Here is a 19,423-nt window from a genome sequence, read left to right on the forward strand (position 1 = left end):
ATACGTTTGATTACAATGAAATTCCTCAATAAGAAAATAAAAATTTCTCCCCATAAGAAAATAGAATCTTTTGATTTGAAGAGCACTGCTAGATTGATGATGAATATCCCCTAATGTTGTTGCTGACGATAACCGATACTGAATGCCGAAGAAGACGCCGCTTGTTCGTGTTTTGTAGAGAGGGCTTAGAAGCCAATAGATCATAGCTTCAAAGGAGCTGGATGATACTCAAGCCTCGATGGGTGAGTATAAATGGGTCACTATGGACCAATGCTGGAATGAACAAGAAATTGGTCAAAATAGACCAGTGCCGGAATGGGCAAGAATGAGCCACGATGGGCAAGAATGGGCCACGATGGGCGAGAAATCATGGGTCAGTAAGTACCGATCCTCATGGAATTTGACTCTCTCAGGCACGAACCTCAAATAATGACGGCCCCTCAAATGAGTAGAACGATTTATTTCAGGTACGCACCTCGAAGAGGTACCTCAATTGAAATAAGAGACAAACAAAAGTAGAATTGAAGGATAGAGAAAAGTCGGACAAATATGCAGAGAGGCGACAAATAGCGGGTTGTAGCAACAAATATCAGCAAGAAAAGTACGACTAAAAAGGGTACGATTTCATGGGTTTGAAGAGTGCATGCTTCTTCTTTTTTTAAGGGGAAAAACAAAGAGATGGGCAGCAATGATAGGCCGAGAAAAATAATTATTGGCGAACATCAAGATCATAAGAAACATTGGATAGTGTAAAAAAAGAGCGGTGCAAATATTAATAGTGGGGGACAAAAAAACTTGTTTCAAGGAGAATGATAAGATTTGAATATAAGAGGAAACACATGGAAATCATAATGTAGGGCTGCCTTTATCAAATCTTGGGGTGGGGCTAGATGTAAGAAAACATAGGTAGAAATTTAATTAGGAATTATAAAGGAAGGGACAGAGGCTAGACTTATGGTTTGACAAGTGGAGCTATTAAGAGAGAGCGGAAGAGGCTAAGAGATTTGGGCTGGACGGCTACATCGGCCGTCCGCCGGTGGAAGACAATATCTTTGTTGTGCTGAGGGCAGAGGATCGTTATGCTTTGATACCATGTCAAATTTGAGAGGATTTCTATTATTCTTGGATTAATTACAATGGATCTCAAGGTGTGCTTATATAAGGCACATACAAGATAAACATAGAAAGAAATAAACATAACCAAGGCAAGAGATAATTCTAGAAATCCTACCTACTAAGATTAGCCTAATTGCTAATTTAAGCTAGCTACCTAATCTGGCCAGATTACCCCATTCAACCCACTTGCCTAATCTAGCACCATGGTGATCCAACGGTGTGCTTCAACGTAATCTGACTGTAAGATCTCACATATTCTAACAGCATGTGTCTTTATCAATAAAGATTGAGAGAGGCACTGATATCGGCACTGTCATATTTTAATAATGGCACTATCATATCCATGGCAACCGGAGATGAGTTGCAACCTTCATAAGAGAACACTACAAAACAATTATGAATCCAGAATTCAAAGATCTGTGTGGACTCCTTCCAAAATAAAAACGGAAAATTTGTACAGGCAAATAACTTAATTAGTACAAGGTTAATAAAATGAAACAAACAGGAAAAGCACCACCTACCACCGTTCTCAAAACATCAAAGGAGAACCTAATGTGACCCTTAACTAACCCAATCAATTCTGCACCTCCTACTCTACATGTCATAACCAACATAACAGAATTACATACACATGCACAAGCACAGCACAGAGAGAATGTACGAAGCTGTAGAAATACTTATAGCTAGGGATATATGTAGTTTTCATAATAAAGAATACAATTTATTTCAATTTATAAAATATGAGAAATAAAATAATACCCCCGTTTCTTCCCCGGGCCAGCCCCTTCTAGTGCAAAAGGAGGTGAATTTATCACTTCCCATAAAATATATCTATCCACGATTACAAGGAATAGTCCCTAATGGGTGACAAACAGTGATCGATTTTTTTTATGGGCGATGATATTTTTACTCCCTGCATTACCCGCACGCTCCCTTATAGCGTGATTTGACGCTATAAGGGGAGAGTGCGCTTAATGCAGGGGAGTGGCAATATCATCTTCCTTTTTTAATTGTCGCTAATGAGTTTCGCGACAGGAAAATCGGTCTCACAAAAGTGTTATAGCAATGGAATAATAGCGACATATTTTATGTTGCTATAAGGTGTTTTCCTTCTAGAGAAAGCCTTAAAATTGCATATCTAATATACTTGTTTTTGTGGGTAAGCTGAGATTGAACCTCCGACCTCACGGTTGAAGAACACGATCTTTACTTAATTGATTTAGAGGTTCGATCATACAAATATATTGTACCTTGGATTTTTTTTTCCATGAAATATTATTTTCCGTGGATTGTTTTTCCTACAAACACTACCTTGGTCAGAAGACAAAGTTGGCATGAATAACCCACGTTTTGGCATGATTTGATTAACACGATCACATTTCCAAGATTGAGGCATGCAAAAATCAATATTTTCAGGACGTCTTTTTTAGCATGATCAGGTGAGATAAGGGTACTTTAACTACGAAAAAAATTCATGACCCTACACGTGGCGGTGGGTCCATGCTGTACGAGGTTCATGTTGTTGGCGATGAGTCGATGACACAAATAGTCTGGTCTACAGGTGAGCGTACTACGCACAGTGCTCAAATTTTAGGGTTTTTTTTCTCTGAATGGCAAGAAAACCAAATGAATCCGAAACTAGCCGTTGGGCATTCGTGATCCTCCTATTGATGGGTCTTTTTTCATGTTCTCTTGTATATATGGGTCTCTCTGTGGCTTTCCGGCCATCAAATCTATCGTCGTTGTCTATTTCGCTTGCAGAGGAGAAGGGGATTTTGAGAGAAGAAGGGGAATCAGAGGAGTGTTGTAAGGGGATTGAGAATTTGGAGCTTTGGGGGTCAGCTGTTAAATGGGGTACGGATTTTAAGTTTAATTCATCAAAGGAATGTTGCAGGGCGTGCAAGGCGATGTGCGGTGGAGATGGGCCTTGCTTGTGTGATTCATGGGTGTTTTGTGGGAATAGGGAGAAATGTGGACATAAGTTTGGTGAGGTGAGTTTGGTTTTATTTTGTTGTATGGTTATGTGTTTTTTAAGATTTTGAGTTTTTGGGGTTTTACTTATTTAATGCTGTTTTTTTTTTTTTTTTTGTCTGAGATAATGAATGTTGATTTGTTTTTGGATTTGGAGATTTAGTTTTTAGGGTTTGTTTCATTATTAATGCTTGATCTATATGGTGATTCTTTATTGTTTTTTTAGCATTATCATTTCATATGAGAAAATAGGTTTTGTTGTTGTCATTATTGGTACTGGGAGAGAACTTTAAGATGCATGAAGGGCTTAAAGAACATGGGAACTAATACCATTATGGAGAAAATGTGGGAACTTAAATTTGAAGTTGGGAAAATAAGATTCACCCCCAATTCTGAAAATGTTAAGAGAGAGAGAGAGAGAGAGAGAGAGAGAGAGAGAGAGAGATTGGAAGGAATGATTTGTTTGAGTATTTGTTTAGGGTTGATATGCCAAATCATATGGAATACTGTTACGAACTGAAAGAAAAATAAATGGTTTCAATATCGCTAGAAAAAGTAGAGGGGACATGTCTTTGACAAAATATGGGGATGTATTTTTTTTTTCCTTCTAGTTGATGTTATTAACTTGTTTAGAATGTACGACCAATGGGTAGTTAAGAGAGAGAGGTAGTGTGCCTTCAGTTAGAAGGAATTTGGTATCCATTAAAGTTCTGATCTTATTTTTCGTCTAGTTGATGCTATTAACTTGTTTAAAATAGGTAGTGACGGGACTTACCCGTGGAGGAAAAAACCTACTCGAGAGAGAGAGAATCATAACTTTTCTGGAAGAATTCAGTGAATGGAAGCTCTCCCACACATGGCGTGAAGCAAATGGAGCCGCAGATTAGTTGTCCAAAAAATGAGTGCCCAGTTACAGGGAAAGATGTAGACTTGCATTCTATCCCCTCACCCCTCGCTGATTTAATAAAAAATGATAGTGAGGGTTGCTGCTATATTTGCATGTAATCGTGTTATCTTATGTTTTCTTATTCATTCTGGTAGGGGTCTTGCCTAACCCCCGTTTGCCTATTAAAAAAAAAAAAAAAAAAAAAACCTTGTTTAGAATGTACGACTAGCAAGTAGTTTAAGATAGAGGTGGTGTGCTTTCATTTAGAAGGGATTTGGTATCCATTAACAGTCAGGTAGTTAAGAGAGAGGTAGTTTGTTTCAATTTAGAAGTATTTTGGTATCCATGAGTGTGTAACTATACTTGATTGAGTGGCTTAGTGTATGCTTAAACATGAGTGGCAGGGTAGGGGATCTGGTATGATCTTTCAGAAGGGAGTGCAAAAGAGGTGTAGAGTTCCAAAATGCCACATGTCATCTCACAGACTCATACAGAGTTGAGTGTCTTTAAACTTGCTTGTGGTAGAAGGTACATTGTCAATATCCAAATGGAAGCTCATGTCATCGTAGTACCTTAGCTGATTGGAGTATGAAAATACCCAATGTTTATATGGTTCTTGACCCCAAGGGAGATTGGTTGGGTGTATTTATTCTCTTCTTGAAATAAGTTTAACATGCACCGCGAGAAAATTGCTTAAAGGGAAACAATCGAAGTCAAAATTAAATCCATAAACGAACATGTTTTTATATTTTTTTTTTCCAAATTTCCGTGTGGCAATTATCATTGCTCCGTGACCGGCTTTTAACTTTGAATTACTGAGTGAGTGTTGGCTGAGATCTTTCAATGTATAGGGTCATTTAAATGTTGTTTAGACTTTAGATCATTCGTCTTTCAAAATATAGATTTTACTTGCTGATATTGATTGCGACAGTTAGTTTTGGATGCTGATTGTAGTATAAAGATCCAGAAGAACTTTTTTTTTTTTTGAATAGCAACGATAATAATATTGAAAAGAGGAGGATCGAGACGATCCCAGATAGTACATCATATAGGAAACAATGGACAACGAATAATCATAAGACTGAAAATACAACAAGAACTAGGGAGGAAGATAATTGAAAAACTCAATACTCTCCCTAGTACACCATGTCACCATCTCTTGCCAATTTATCCGCCTCACATGATTAAACGAAATTGAAGCCATCCCAATTCTATCTTGAATCTCATCAAATAGGGATGCGAATCGCCAAGGAACAACCTTTGATCTTCGAAGCCATCTGATAACATTAAGCGAATCACCTTCTACGACCACCTTATTTAGGTCCGCATTTTGTAGTAATTTGATTCCATGATGTCGACGCGAACTTTTGCCTCATTAGAGTCCGCCACACCGATAGGGCCTCTAAATGCCCAAACCAAGGAAGCAGGATTTGTACCTGAGGGTGGGGATTCCCGATTCCCCGAATCGCGAATCGGAATCGTGATTCGATTCGATTCCCCGATTCTGGGGAATCCCGAATCGATTCCGTCGGAACCCCGATTCTCAATTTTGGGAACCCCGATTCCCAATTTATGAAAACCCCGATTCCCACTTTATAGGAACCCCGATTCCCAGGCGATTCCCTGCGAATCCCAACTCCCCAGCGACTCCCAGTGATTCCTCGGCGAATCCCCGGCGAATCCCCGACGAATCTCTGTTGACTCTCTGGCAAACCCACGATTCCCGCTTCCAACCATCCCAGGAGCCTTCGATTCCCGCTTTCGAATCCCGAATCGAATCCCGCTTTCAATTCCCGCCTTGGCCCAAACTACTAATCCATCCTCATCTCTCAATAGACCTCCCATACCAGATGGACCCGGGTTCCCCAAACTGGAGCCGTCAAAATTCATTTTAAAAATTCCTTGTGTAGGCGGCAACCATCGTTGAAGTACTTTAGAATTATTACTAGACCCTTTGCAAATCTCTTTCCAACCATGCCATAAATCGTATGCCGATACAAATCTAAAGCTTTATAATGTTTTAACCCACGATATGGTTAGAGTAATCACCTTATTAAATAGAAATAACGATCCCTTTGTATATCCCTAAAATGTCCTTGCATTACGTTCATTCCAGAGAACCCAGATAATGGCTAAAAACGAAACTTGCCAAAGTATCTTGCCTTTTTTCTTCCATGGTGCCGTAGCCCAGCTTTCGAATAGCTCCTTGAATTTAGCTTGGAACACCCATGCTATCCCAAGTCTATCCAATAATCGGCCCCATTTCACTCTAGCCATCTTGCAATGTACTAAAAGGTGATCCACAGATTCACCATCCTCCATGCAAAGGGCACAATGATTGATTATCAACATATTCCTTTTTCTGAGGAAATAAATGGTCTGTATCCTTTCAAGAACAGCTGCCCAACCAAAAATACATACGCTCGGTGGTGCTTTTATGTCCCATACTTTAGCTACTTTGGAGGTAGCGAGGCAAGGTAGGAGGTTATGGTAAAATGATTTAACCGTGAATAGGGAGAAATGTGGACATAAGTTTGGTGAGGTGAGTTTGGTTTTATTTTGTTGTATGGTTATGTGTTTTTTAAGATTTTGAGTTTTTGGGGTTTTACTTATTTAATGCTGTTTTTTTTTTTTTTTGTCTGAGATAATGAATGTTGATTTGTTTTTGGATTTGGAGATTTAGTTTTTAGGGTTTGTTTCATTATTAATGCTTGATCTATATGGTGATTCTTTATTGTTTTTTTAGCATTATCATTTCATATGAGAAAATAGGTTTTGTTGTTGTCATTATTGGTACTGGGAGAGAACTTTAAGATGCATGAAGGGCTTAAAGAACATGGGAACTAATACCATTATGGAGAAAATGTGGGAACTTAAAATTTGAAGTTGGGAAAATAAGATTCACTCCCAATTCTGAAAAATGTTGAGAGAGAGAGAGAGAGAGAGAGAGAGAGAGAGAGAGAGAGAGAGAGGAATGATTTGTTTGAGTATTTGTTTAGGGTTGATATGCCAAATCATATGGAATACTGTTACGAACTGAAAGAAAAATAAATGGTTTCAATATCGCTAGAAAAAGTAGAGGGGAGATGTCTTTGACAAAATATGGGGATGTATATATATATTTTTCCTTATAGTTGATGTTATTAACTTGTTTAGAATGTACAACCAGTGGGTAGTTAAGAGAGAGAGGTAGTGTGCCTTCAGTTAGAAGGAATTTGGTATCCATTAAAGTTCTGATCTTATTTTTCCTCTAGTTGATGCTATTAACTTGTTTAAAATAGGTAGTGACGGGACTTACCCATGGAGGAAAAAACCTACGAGAGAGAGAGAGAATCATAACTTTTCTGGAAGAATTCAGTGAATGGAAGCTCTCCCACACATGGCGTGAAGCAAATGGAGCCGCAGATTATTTGTCCAAAAAATGAGTGCCCAGTTAAAGGGAAAGATGTAGACTTGCATTCTATCCCCTCACCCCTCGCTGATTTAATAAAAAATGATAGTGAGGGTTGCTGCTATATTTGGATGTAATCGTGTTATCTTATGTTTTCTTATTCATTCTGGTAGGGGTCTTGCCTAACCCCCCCGTTTGCCTATTCAAAAAAAAAAAAAAAACCTTGTTTAGAATGTACGACTAGCAAGTAGTTTAAGATAGAGGTGGTGTGCTTTCATTTAGAAGGGATTTGGTATCCATTAACAGTCAGGTAGTTAAGAGAGAGGTAGTTTGTTTCAATTTAGAAGTATTTTGGTATCCATGAGTGTGTAACTATACTTGATTGAGTGGCTTAGTGTATGCTTAAACATGAGTGGCAGGGTAGGGGATCTGGTATGATCTTTCAGAAGGGAGTGCAAAAGAGGTGTAGAGTTCCAAAATGCCACATGTCATCTCACAGACTCATACAGAGTTGAGTGTCTTTAAACTTGCTTGTGGTAGAAGGTCCATTGTCAATATCCAAATGGAAGCTCATGTCATCGTAGTACCTTAGCTGATTGGAGTATGAAAATACCCAATGTTTATATGGTTCTTGACCCCAAGGGAGATTGGTTGGGTGTATTTATTCTCTTCTTGAAATAAGTTTAACATGCATCGCGAGAAAATTGCTTAAAGGGAAACAATCGAAGTCAAAAGTTAAATCCATAAACGAACATGTTTTTATATATTTTTTTTCCAAATTTTCGTGTGGCAATTATCATTGCTCCGTGACCGGCTTTTAACTTTGAATTACTGAGTGAGTGTTGGCTGAGATCTTTCAATGTATAGGGTCATTTAAATGTTGTTTAGACTTTAGATCATTCGGCTTTCAAAATATAGATTTTACTTGCTGATATTGATTGCGACAGTTAGTTTTGGATGCTGATTGTAGTATAAAGATCCAGAAGAACATTTTTTTTTTTTTTGAATAGTAACGATAATAATATTGAAAAGAGGAGGATCGAGACGATCCCAGATAGTACATCATATAGGAAACAATGGACAACGAATAATCATAAGACTGAAAATACAACAAGAACTAGGGAGGAAGATAATTGAAAAACTCAATACTCTCCCTAGTACACCATGTCACCATCTCTTGCCAATTTATCCGCCTCACATGATTAAATGAAATTGAAGCCATCCCAATTCTATCTTGAATCTCATCAAATAGAGATGTGAATCGCCAAGGAACAACCTTTGATCTTCGAAGCCATCTGATAACATTAAGCGAATCACCTTCTACGACCACCTTATTTAGGTCCGCATTTTGTAGTAATTTGATTCCATGATGTCGACGCGAACTTTTGCCTCATTAGAGTCCGCCACACCGATGGGGCCTCTAAATGCCCAAACCAGGGAAGCAGGATTCGTACCTGAGGGTGGGGATTCGCGATTCCCCGAATCGCGAATCGGAATCGTGATTTGATTTGATTCCCCGATTCTGGGGAATCCTGAATCGATTCCGTCGGAACCCCGATTCCCAATTTTGGGAACCCCGATTCCCAATTTATGAAAACCCCGATTCCCAGGCGATTCCCTGTGAATCCCCAGCGAATCCCAACTCCCCAGCGATTCCCCGGCGAATCCCCGACGAATCCCGGGCGAATCCCCGGCGAATCTCCGTCGACTCTCTGGCAACCCCACGATTCCCGCTTTCGAATCCCGAATCGAATCCCGCTTTCAATTCCCGCCTTGGCAACCTTGGCCCAAACTAATAATCCATCCTGATCTCTCAATAGACCTCCCATACCCGATGGACCCGGGTTCCCCAAACTGGAGCCGTCAAAATTCATTTTAAAAATTCCTTGTGTAGGCGGCGACCTTCGTTGAAGTACTTTAGAATTATTACTAGACCCTTTGCAATTCTCTTTCCAACCATGCCATAAATCGTATGCCGATACAGATCTAAAGCTTTATAATGTTTTAACCCACGATATGGTTAGAGTAATCACCTTATTAAATAGAAATAACGATCCCTTTATATATCCCTAAAAAGTCCTTGCATTCCGTTCATTCCAGAGAACCCAGATAATGGCTAAAAACGAAACTTGCCAAAGTATCTTGCCTTTTTTCTTCCATGGTGCCGTAGCCCAGCTTTCGAATAGCTCCTTGAATTTAGCTTGGAACACCCATGCTATCCCAAGTCTATCCAATAATCGGCCCCATTTCACTCTAGCCATCTTGCAATGTACTAAAAGGTGATCCACAGCTTCACCATCCTCCATGCAAAGGGCACAATGATTGATTATCAACATATTCCTTTTTCTGAGGAAATAAATGGTCTGTATCCTTTCAGGAACAGCTGCCCAGCCAAAAATACATACGCTCGGTGGTGCTTTTATGTCCCATACTTTGGCTACTTTGGAGGTAGCGAGGCAAGGTAGGAGGTTATGGTAAAATGATTTAACCGTGAATTTCCCATCTGAGTTCTAGACCCAAATCCTTTTGTCTCTCCCATCAAGTTTGATATAACACTTTTCCAATTTCTCAAAAAGCCTTTCCACCCCTTCGAGTTCTCTGTCAAAAAAACTTCTTCTAAAAGGTGAAGACCACACAACTCTGTTATCTCCTTTAGTAAAGCAATCCTTCACCATTACCTCCTTCACAGAAGCTAATGCAAACAAACGCAGAAAAGCTTCCTTTAAGGGAATATCATCACACCACTTGTCACACCAAAATCTCACCATGTCCCCCTCATAGACCCTGAACCTTATTCTTTCCAAGAATTTTGCTTTACAGCACAATACATCCCTCCATGGAGTTTTGCCTTTTTTCCAGAATTTATCCTTCGATTCCCAATGCCCAATACACGATCCATACTTTTTTGCAATAACTTTTGCCCACAAGTGATACTCCTCCTCTCCGTATCTCCATAGCCATTTACTTAACAACGCTTGATTAGTTTCCTTGATTCGTCTAATGCCAAGGCCACCTGCCTTAATGGGTTTACATTCTTCTTTCCAGCTCACCAATGGAATTCCTTTCTTTTCAATTGCCCCTCCCCATAGGAATCGCCTTTGTATTTTTTCTAGTCTCATAATGATGCTCATGGGACATTTGAAGACCGAAAGCTGATATATAGGAATATTGGCCAACACTGCTTTGATTAATGTGAGTCTGGCTCCTTTGGATACTAAATTCCTCTTCCAAGTTTCTAGCCTCTTCTCCACTCTGCCAACTATAGGTTCCCAACTCTCCTTCCTCAATCTACCAACTCCAATAGGTAAAACGAGGTAAGTAGAAGGAAAGGACTCCACCATGCATCCCATAACATCTGCCAATCGATACACCTTCTCTGGCTGAGCATTAATACCACCTTGGACTTGTGGAAGTTTGATCTTTGTCCCGATATCATTTCATAACACTTGATAATTGCTTTTAGATTTACCACTTTAAGACTGTCCGGAGAACTGAAGAGCAAGGTATCGTCCGCAAATTGCAAATGAGTAACCTCTAACTGTCCTTCCCCAATTTCGAATCCCTCAATTAGACCTTCATCTTTCCCTTTATCCAATAGCCTACTTCACGTTTCTGCTACTAGAAGAAATAGGAAAGTTGAAAGAGGATCCCCCTGTCTCAAACCTATAGAGGATTTGAAAAAACCTTTAGGTGAGCCATTAATAATCACTGAAAACCATGCCGATGAGACACAATTCCTTATCCACGATCTCCATTTGATCCCAAATCCCATACGATTGAGTAGATAGTCTAAATAATCCCATTCCACCCGATCATATGCTTTTTCCATATCAAGCTTGCACACAATACCTTCCTTACCCATCTTGGAATAGTAATCTATCGTCTCATTCGCGATAAGGGAAGAACCCGTAATCTGTCTGTCACTTATGAAAGCACATTGGCTAGAGGAGATGATATTTGGTAAGACCTTCATTCTTTCCACTAGAACTTTGGCTAGCACCTTATATAAGAACCCCACCAACTAATTGAATCTTATCTTAATTATTTCTACAAAGGATGAGGTCAAAAGAAAAGACTGATATCTCAACATAAATTTGCTATGCAGTATGACCTGTTGTTTAAAAATGGAATTTAAAATTCAAGGGCATGGGATTTCCACAAAATTTTAAGTTGCCCTATAAATATTTATATCTTATCTCTTAAGTCTTATCCATAATCAGAAGTTATAAGGTGTTTTGAGATGTTTGATATATTTAGCCATCATCACAGTTCACAATGCCTAGTGCTAACTGGAGCGGTAAGCTAGTTCATGCAAGAACTTTTAAGAAACACCGTGATGTTGCACATTGTATCCTGGAATAACTATAATTTTCATCAAAATCATCTTTGGTTGCACTGGGTTTGTTGCCTAGAACTCTTCGAGAGTGTCCTGTGTAGCACGTGAGTCACCACAAGAAAGTTGTAAACTATCATTTTCATTTTATAGATAAACAAAAATGTTTATCCAAGGATATGGGCTTTATTTAAGTCAGATAGCCCTATACCTTGATGGCTAGGGTTTTCTTATTTAAGTGGGTTTGTGGCTACTTACCAGATCCTCTAAAGAAAGTTACATGGATATGATTTCTTTTGAGAGGATCAGGAGGATATGGATAATTGTAGGGCTTAAAGAGTGTTGGAAATGTTTGGAAGATTGTTTGTTTATAGAGCTAATGACAACCAACTCTCTCTCTCTCTCTCTCTCTCTCTCTCTCTCTCTCTCTCTCTCTCTCTCTCTCTCTCCATACATACATACTTAATTCTACATCTAAATTTCCTTCCCTACCCCCTCCCGTCCTCCTCCTTTTCCTCCGTAAAGGGAGGGGGTCTCCATGTATCCATACATACATACTTAAATCTACATCTAAATTTCCTTCCCTACCCCCTCCCGTCCTCCTCCTTTTCCTCCATAAAGGGAGGGGGTACTATGGGAAACCACTTTTCATCTCTACCCCTCTACACGTGCATGTATACAACTTCCACAATTTTCATCTAGAGGGCCACACCATGGAGGGGCTGTAAGTCCATAACCCAAAAAAAAAAAAAAACACTAATGATCCTAATTGTCCAATTAGAGGAATTTCACTCGTTGAATGTAGTTTATAGGTCTTCTTCTTTCTTTTTTTTTCCAATTTTCCAGGTGGAATCCTTAGAAGCCAGCCGATACTACAGTTAAGATCATCTGTTTGAACATCATTTTTGGGATATGGTTTACCCACAACACAATCGGCATGCTAGATGAACAGTCTGAGTCTCGTGCACATGTGCCTTGTGTGTGAGCCGCTGTTAGGGAGATGTAAAATGTTCTGAAAGTATCCACTCACAGACACAAATTGTATTTAATATATAATATCAGCTTCTTATGTTAACATTGCTTTATCTTACTCTAAAGTAAATAAGACATGGTCCTAAGTCCTACCAATTACATAAGTTGGAAAGAGTTGATGAGTGTAACTTTGCATTGTCTCCCAACCAAACCAAGGAAATAATGTATTGCTATCCTTAAGGCAGCAGGTCTATCAAACAAAGAGAATAAAACAAGTTTTCCTGCAAGCAATGCTTGTAATTCTGTGTTCCGACAAGACACATATACACTTTGATTATTTCGTAAAATAAGCTGCTTTGTCAAATAAGCTACACATATACACTTTGATTATTTCGTAAAATAAGCTGCTTTGTCAAATAAGCTAGTTTTGATGTATGCATTACTATAGAGTTATTATAAAAATAAACTGATAAAGAAGACTCCATACAAACCATCTGAAATTTCAGCTAGTAGCTTCTGCTGTATAGCATATCCTGATTCCAGAATTCTTCCGCATGTCTTATTTCCTAGATTTACTTAGGAATTCTATAGAAACTAATAGAAATCATGAGACATCTTGTCTTGTCTTGAAATTCAAATTTTTCTTTGAATGGCTGTCTTGAAATTCAACATGGCAACTGTAGTAAGAAAAATAACTTGCATGATATATCAACCTTTCTTATGTCCTAAACTTGGAAAGTATTGTTGGCAGGACAACTTTTTTTTCCCTTACATAATCCTGATTTTTTTCCTTTTTATAGTGCTGGTTAAAGAAACAAAAGGATCCCTTGCTCCCTGAGACGAAAGAGGCAGGTGACAGAGTTCTTTGGACTTCCGGGCTTATTTTTGGAAAAGGAGAGGTATTTGATTTTCTTCCATTTCTGAACTTGTAATGGAGATTATATATATTAGGAATGCTGAATTGAAGGCCACCCTCGCAAAAACCCAGTCACAACACCCCATTGGATCTACTCCACTCATTAATTGAAGTGAGAATAACATCTACAGAGACGCGCGCGCACACACACACACACACACACTTATCATTTCCCAAATATGCATATATGCACATATATGCATATACGTATACATATAAATACACACACACACACATGATATTCTCACTCCCTTGTTTCACTAATGGCCCTTTATTCTTTACTGTACACTTTCTTAAATTAGTTGTTCAGAGCATTTTGGGAATTGTAACAACCTTTAAAAGCCAATTAGAAAAGTGTAAAGAGTGTGAGGATATCATTTCCCTATATATCTGTGGGTGTGCGCACTCGTTCACATTGTTAACATAATTATGTTAACTAATCCAAGGGCTGTATATAACGAATGTACTTCATTTAAGACCACCTTTCATGGGAAGAATGCTGGTCTCATCCTGAATTAAAATAGAAACCTCATCCACATCGACAAGAAGCCATGTCAAGAAGGAAGCTGAATCAAATAAATGGCGTATGTCCTGCATCACTCTGGTGATGTAAGTTCCAAAACCAAGCATTAAGTGCTTCTCTGTGAGAAGACTATGTCTAGTCAAGGTGATGCATAGGGCATGTAACTACCTACCTTAAGTAGTCTGATTCTCAAGGGAACCACTATAAATTTTAACATGCCTTGCCTATCCTAGCCTAGGGCGAAAGGGCCTAGGCAACTAGTCCCTCTGGGCAAGTATGCTTTTACCTTGCTCTAGGCGAGCTTACAACTAGAAGGGACAAAAGAATTAGGTCATGTATAATATAAATACAAGTATATAAATGTATATCTACATATAACATTTACTTGCACGTATAATACTACTTAAACTGTATATTTAGTAGTTTTGCTCATGCACTTATGCTTTAAACTATTTATATAACTTGTAGTATGTTGTATATTATGCATTAATTTATGACGTTAGTACATGAAGCACCAACAAATATAACATAATAAAGCAGAGTCGGACTATTTTCAATCTTCCTAATGAACCCAGCATTGACAATGGAAATAAAGAATAATTGATTAGGCCCTTAAATAATTGCTCGTGACAAGAGGGGGGTTGCTATTAAACTTCCCAAGTTTAATCAAAATGAAGAAACATTAGAAAGTTATAGTGCTTCAAAACTTCAAGCAAAAGAAGAATAGAAGATGAAAGAGTGTGCATAAAGTTCAGAGGTGAAAAATCTTCTTTCTAGAGGTCCATCAAGAAACCTTTTTGCCGATTTCCTTTTTTCCAATGGATTGATTTCTAATAGTTTGATCATTTGAATCAGTTTTAACTGCATTGAATAGAAATTTCAAACGTTTCATTTGATGTTCTAAACTCGGAAATAGGTCTATGGCCTTCCCCCTAAAACTTGACTGTTTTTGCGATAGTTTTAAGAAGTAAAAATCGGTTTATGAAGATTAGAACGGGCCCTATAATCTCTCTCTCTCTCTCTCTCTCTCTCTCTCTCTCTCTCTCACACACACACACACACACACACACGTGCTCGGATGAGGTGCTCCCTCGAGTCGAGGGAAGTAATTTCCCGAATTTCCCATCGTGATTCAGTTTCTGCCTCTGGCCGGGTGATCGGTTTCCATTTCTGAGCAACCTTAGGGTGAGCAAATTTGGGAGTGCATTCCTTCCAAAGGATGCGTCTTCATATGGAAACTCTTCCACAATGCTGTTGTTGTGGACCTTCGCATCAAGTAAGCATCTCCTCAACTCACAAGATGGGCGGTTGCTTAGACAGCTCGGCCATTTCCACAGGCATGTGAATCGTGTGGGCTAGGGTTTCATGGGGTCTCCCTATCACAAATCGTGCTTTCCTTGTTCGCTAAATGGGGCACCAAGCATTTAATGCTGCCCAAAGTGTTCCCACAATAGGCAAAAATCATCTGTTAATTTCCTTTTACTGCCCTATAACCCGTTAAGCTCCATTCTACGTGAACGGCAAGTCAAAAATACTCTCTCCAAGTCAGAAATAGGAAACTAATTTATTAATGCATTCCGTTTCCTCGGATTGGGTCACTAACTTTCGACCTTTGATCTGGGCAATCAAATCAATCTGATTACCATTATGAAATCTCCATCCCTTTATCAGCTGATAACCAATGCGTACCATGCTCTGAAGTTTGGTGGGAGACTTCGGCATCACATTCTCTAAGCACACTATATATCTTGTCAATGAATACATAGGAAGTCAAATATTGTTTCGTCAAACTTGGTTTACTGTCTTCAAGGGTAGCATTTTATAATTGTTGGGTATCGAAAAGGAGAAAATTGTTGTAAACTTTATTGCAAAGGCAGGGACAAGGCATGATAACAGCAGTTGCTTATCTTTCATGGACCTAGCACGTTCTGGCTGAATTGAATATCAAAACAGTAAGCAGTAATTTGTACTACAACAATCATAGATCAATCCAATGGTCAGAATATCGGGTCTATCATGCTCATGCAAAACACATGGATATAGACTGTTACTTCATAAAAATGAAAGGTTTCCAGTGAAATAATCATTCCAAGTCAGATAGTGTATAGAAGCCAGGTCACTCATTTTACTAATATAGCCTTACCAAGGATCATGCATGCTAATCTGTGCAACAAGTTCCATTGGATTAGAGTCATTGCATAGTTAGAGGGGGGAGTATGGTAGAAAATGGTAGTTTATGCTCTTTTATATATTTCTAAAGGTTTGTATTGTCGTCATCCCTCATGTTATTCTTAGTTTAGAGGCGCTTTTGCCTTTTCCCCCATTCTCATATATTTTGTTTGCACTTAGTCTTCATTCTTTATGATCTTTCTGTAAAACATACAATTGGTTGTTTTTCTCTTTATTGAATGAGTTATTGAATTTGGTGAGAGTTGTGTTGTTGACATTTTCTTCTTGGTGGAGCTTTTTTCATACAGGGTATCATTGGTTTTGAGTCGGAATATGGAATCCTTCATATAAAGGTAAGTGCTCATTTTTCAATCGATGTATATGGCTTATGCTTTGGGTATTGCTTATGCCCCCTTCTTGTAAAGTGGAACGCATGTGTCGATTATGTTTTGTAATTGGATTTGCTGTTGTCTCATGTCTGTGTGAGATTTTACTATTGTGTATGTTAGTTACTTGGCTCTTAAGAACATGTATTAGCAAGGTCTCCCATGCCCATTGGAGGCAAAGGCCGTGGTTGATGATTTCGCTGAAACTGGGGTTGACTCTCAGATCTCAGTCGTTGGTTTTGCGCCTTCATTTGTCCTACGTTAGGGCAGTAACTGTCATTTTGGCCTTTATGTGTTTGTGTCATCAGGTTCCGTTGTGTTCTCTTTAAAATTTGAGAAATGAAAGATCTCAGTTGGATTTCATTTCATACTTGAGTGTTTCACATGTCTGTCGTTTCAAGCTATTGTTATTGTCAAAACACCATACTATCTTCCAAGTTGACAAACACACTTTCCTCCATTCACTTCACTTTTTATTTGAAAGGTTCTTAAAGCACTTGTCTATCTCCCTGCTCTGATAATTCTAGATTTGGTACAGCTTCTCCCTGATTGTGCCCCACGCTCTGTGGCCTACATTGTTGAGCTGTTGAGAGCACGCCATTGTGCAGGCTGCCAATTTTATCGTGCAGAAGGCCGGGGAAGCTCTTGGGATTCAGAAGGGAACCACATCAGTGATGTAAGACTGAATTTCTTTACAATTTTCATTAATTGCTGCCTATTTAATTAGGTTAGTCCAATTTATCTGCTATAAATATGTATACATCTGTTCATTAAAAAAAATGTACTCATCTGCTATTGGTATGTATACATCTTCATATGCTCATGATTTTCCTTTTTTGTTTGCCTCTAACAGTAAAACTTTATTATTGAGCTTCTCGGCAAGAGCTGCAAATTGCTAGAACAACACAACAAATAGAAATATTTGTAATTTTATTTGCGTGCTTTTCTATGGGGCTAATATCCATTGGGTTTTTCTCCATGGGGATAACAAGCTACGGTTTATTTTGTCATTGGATAGGCTTGCTATCCAATGATTCATTTAGCCAACCCCAACTAGTTTGGGACAAAGGCTTTGTTGAGTTGAGTTGAGTTGAGTTGAGATAGGCATGCTATATCGGTCACGTCGAGAACATTGCCAACTTATAGGGTATACTATACAAACAGGGTAGCCAATCCCAGTGGTTTATTCAAGATAAGATTATCTAAGGAGGGTAGCCTATCCCAGGAACAGCTTTTACCCAATAATTACTGTCCCCGTGGAGGACAGCTCCAATAATTGCTGCAATGGCTATTATGGTGATAAAAAAATTATATTTAAAGTATGTTTATTGGGGCTGGAATGGGAATCATAACTTGGTATCGGCTGCCAAGTCAGCTCAAGTTAAACCGAGTTAGACTTTCTTAGTCGGGAGGATGGTGTGCCTGGTTTTGGTTTAGCCTTTTCCTTGTACTTGGATGGGTTTTCTTTGAACCAATTCATTTTTTGACAAACTCAGAGCAGGCCCAGCCTGGTCCAACTTTTACCATATAGTGTGTCTCCAATAATTCTGATTTTTTCTGTTGGAAAGCGAAAAAAATAGGAAAATCATGTAAACTAAGAAGACATGTTCAACCCTTAGATCCCATTTTGTGTAAATAAAGAGAGTAGACCAATGGAATGCTTTGTCCAATGATCGCTATTTGTTCTTTTCGACTTATTATGTTTCCTTTATGTTTTGGTTAAAGGTGTTGGTATCTCCATATTGTCGTTTTATCTTTATCAGGCATGTTAATAGTATATAAAGTTCACTTGGTTTGCAAACTATGGTGGTCTTTTTATCCTCCCCTATCAAGTTACTTGTTGTGAACTATCCAGGCTCCTTTAGGCCCTCCTTTTGCATTGATTCAAGGAACTCTTGAAGCCGAAGGAGTCGCGTTCAACCCGATAGAAATGGAAGCATGTCCAGATATAAAGAGAGGGTCAGTTGCATGGATCAGTTCAGGACCCGAATTCTTTATCAGCCTCGCAAATCATAACGAATGGAAACGAGCGTACACTGTTTTTGGCTATGTTCTACCTGAAGACATGGAAATTGCAGAGAAAATTGCACAGCTTCCTACTAAGTCAGATGTGTGGAGTAACATCAAAGTGGCCGTCTTGGAAAAACCTGTTAGCTTGTGGCTCAGACGAATTACCAAAAGTCATGGCGACCTGAATCTCAAAACAAATTCTAACTCAGACACAACTGGTTCTTAGTTGCAGATCATGCATCCTAATATGTCCTGCCTTGCTTTGCCAGTTATACTTTCAGTTTCAGGGGGCCTTTTTTTGGTCTTCCCTTACATAGGCTTCAAAGAATTTCAGTTTTTCATGGATATTTTATGGACTGAAATAAGATCCATTACATGTTTGAATATTTGATTCCTATGTCATCATCTGAGGGGCCTTCTACAGATAACTCTAATACAGGAAGTATTGTAAAGAAAGAGGTTAGCAATCACAAAAGAATTAACTAGAATCAATGAAATGCGTAGTGAATTAGACATTCACTTCTTTTTAATGGTTTTTTTTTTTCTCTTTTTCTTTTTTAAACTTGGCAAGACCAGTGTATGAAGCTGAAATTATTTTCTGGGTCCTAAGAAACTTAAGAATCTTTTCTTGGAATACATTTTAGAAACACAAAAGCCTCATTCAAGCTGGGTCTTGGCATGCCTACACTAATCTGGAGTTTTCTGGAAAAGAAATTTTTTTTCCTAAATTTCTTAGATTTCCATTGTTTG

The 19,423-nt window shown here is 38.6% G+C and overlaps 1 protein-coding gene across 1 annotated transcript; it reads left to right on the forward strand.

Moving 5' to 3' along the window:
- The first annotated feature begins 2,568 nt into the window (after positions 1-2,568).
- LOC143877152 (uncharacterized) lies at positions 2,569-19,059 on the forward strand. Its single transcript, XM_077379023.1, has 5 exons — positions 2,569-3,107; positions 13,470-13,568; positions 16,586-16,630; positions 17,202-17,339; positions 18,519-19,059. Exons 1-5 carry the CDS (start codon positions 2,727-2,729, stop codon positions 18,897-18,899), a joined length of 1,044 nt encoding a protein of 347 aa, XP_077235138.1. The 5' UTR covers positions 2,569-2,726; the 3' UTR covers positions 18,900-19,059.
- The last annotated feature ends 364 nt before the right edge of the window (positions 19,060-19,423 follow it).

The sequence above is a fragment of the Tasmannia lanceolata genome, unplaced genomic scaffold (assembly GCF_043159265.1).
Source record: "Tasmannia lanceolata isolate RefF3 unplaced genomic scaffold, GAP_Taslan_0.1 ptg000005l, whole genome shotgun sequence".
Classification (NCBI taxonomy): domain Eukaryota; kingdom Viridiplantae; phylum Streptophyta; class Magnoliopsida; order Canellales; family Winteraceae; genus Tasmannia; species Tasmannia lanceolata.

Coding starts and splice junctions, on each gene's coding strand:
- LOC143877152 (XM_077379023.1), top strand. CDS start 2,727: ATGGCAAGAAAACCAAATGAATCCGAAACTAGCCGTTGGGCATTCGTG. Junction 13,569..16,585: donor TTATTTTTGGAAAAGGAGAG/GTATTTGATTTT, acceptor TTTTTCATACAG/GGTATCATTGGTTTTGAGTC. Junction 16,631..17,201: donor ATGGAATCCTTCATATAAAG/GTAAGTGCTCAT, acceptor GATTTGGTACAG/CTTCTCCCTGATTGTGCCCC.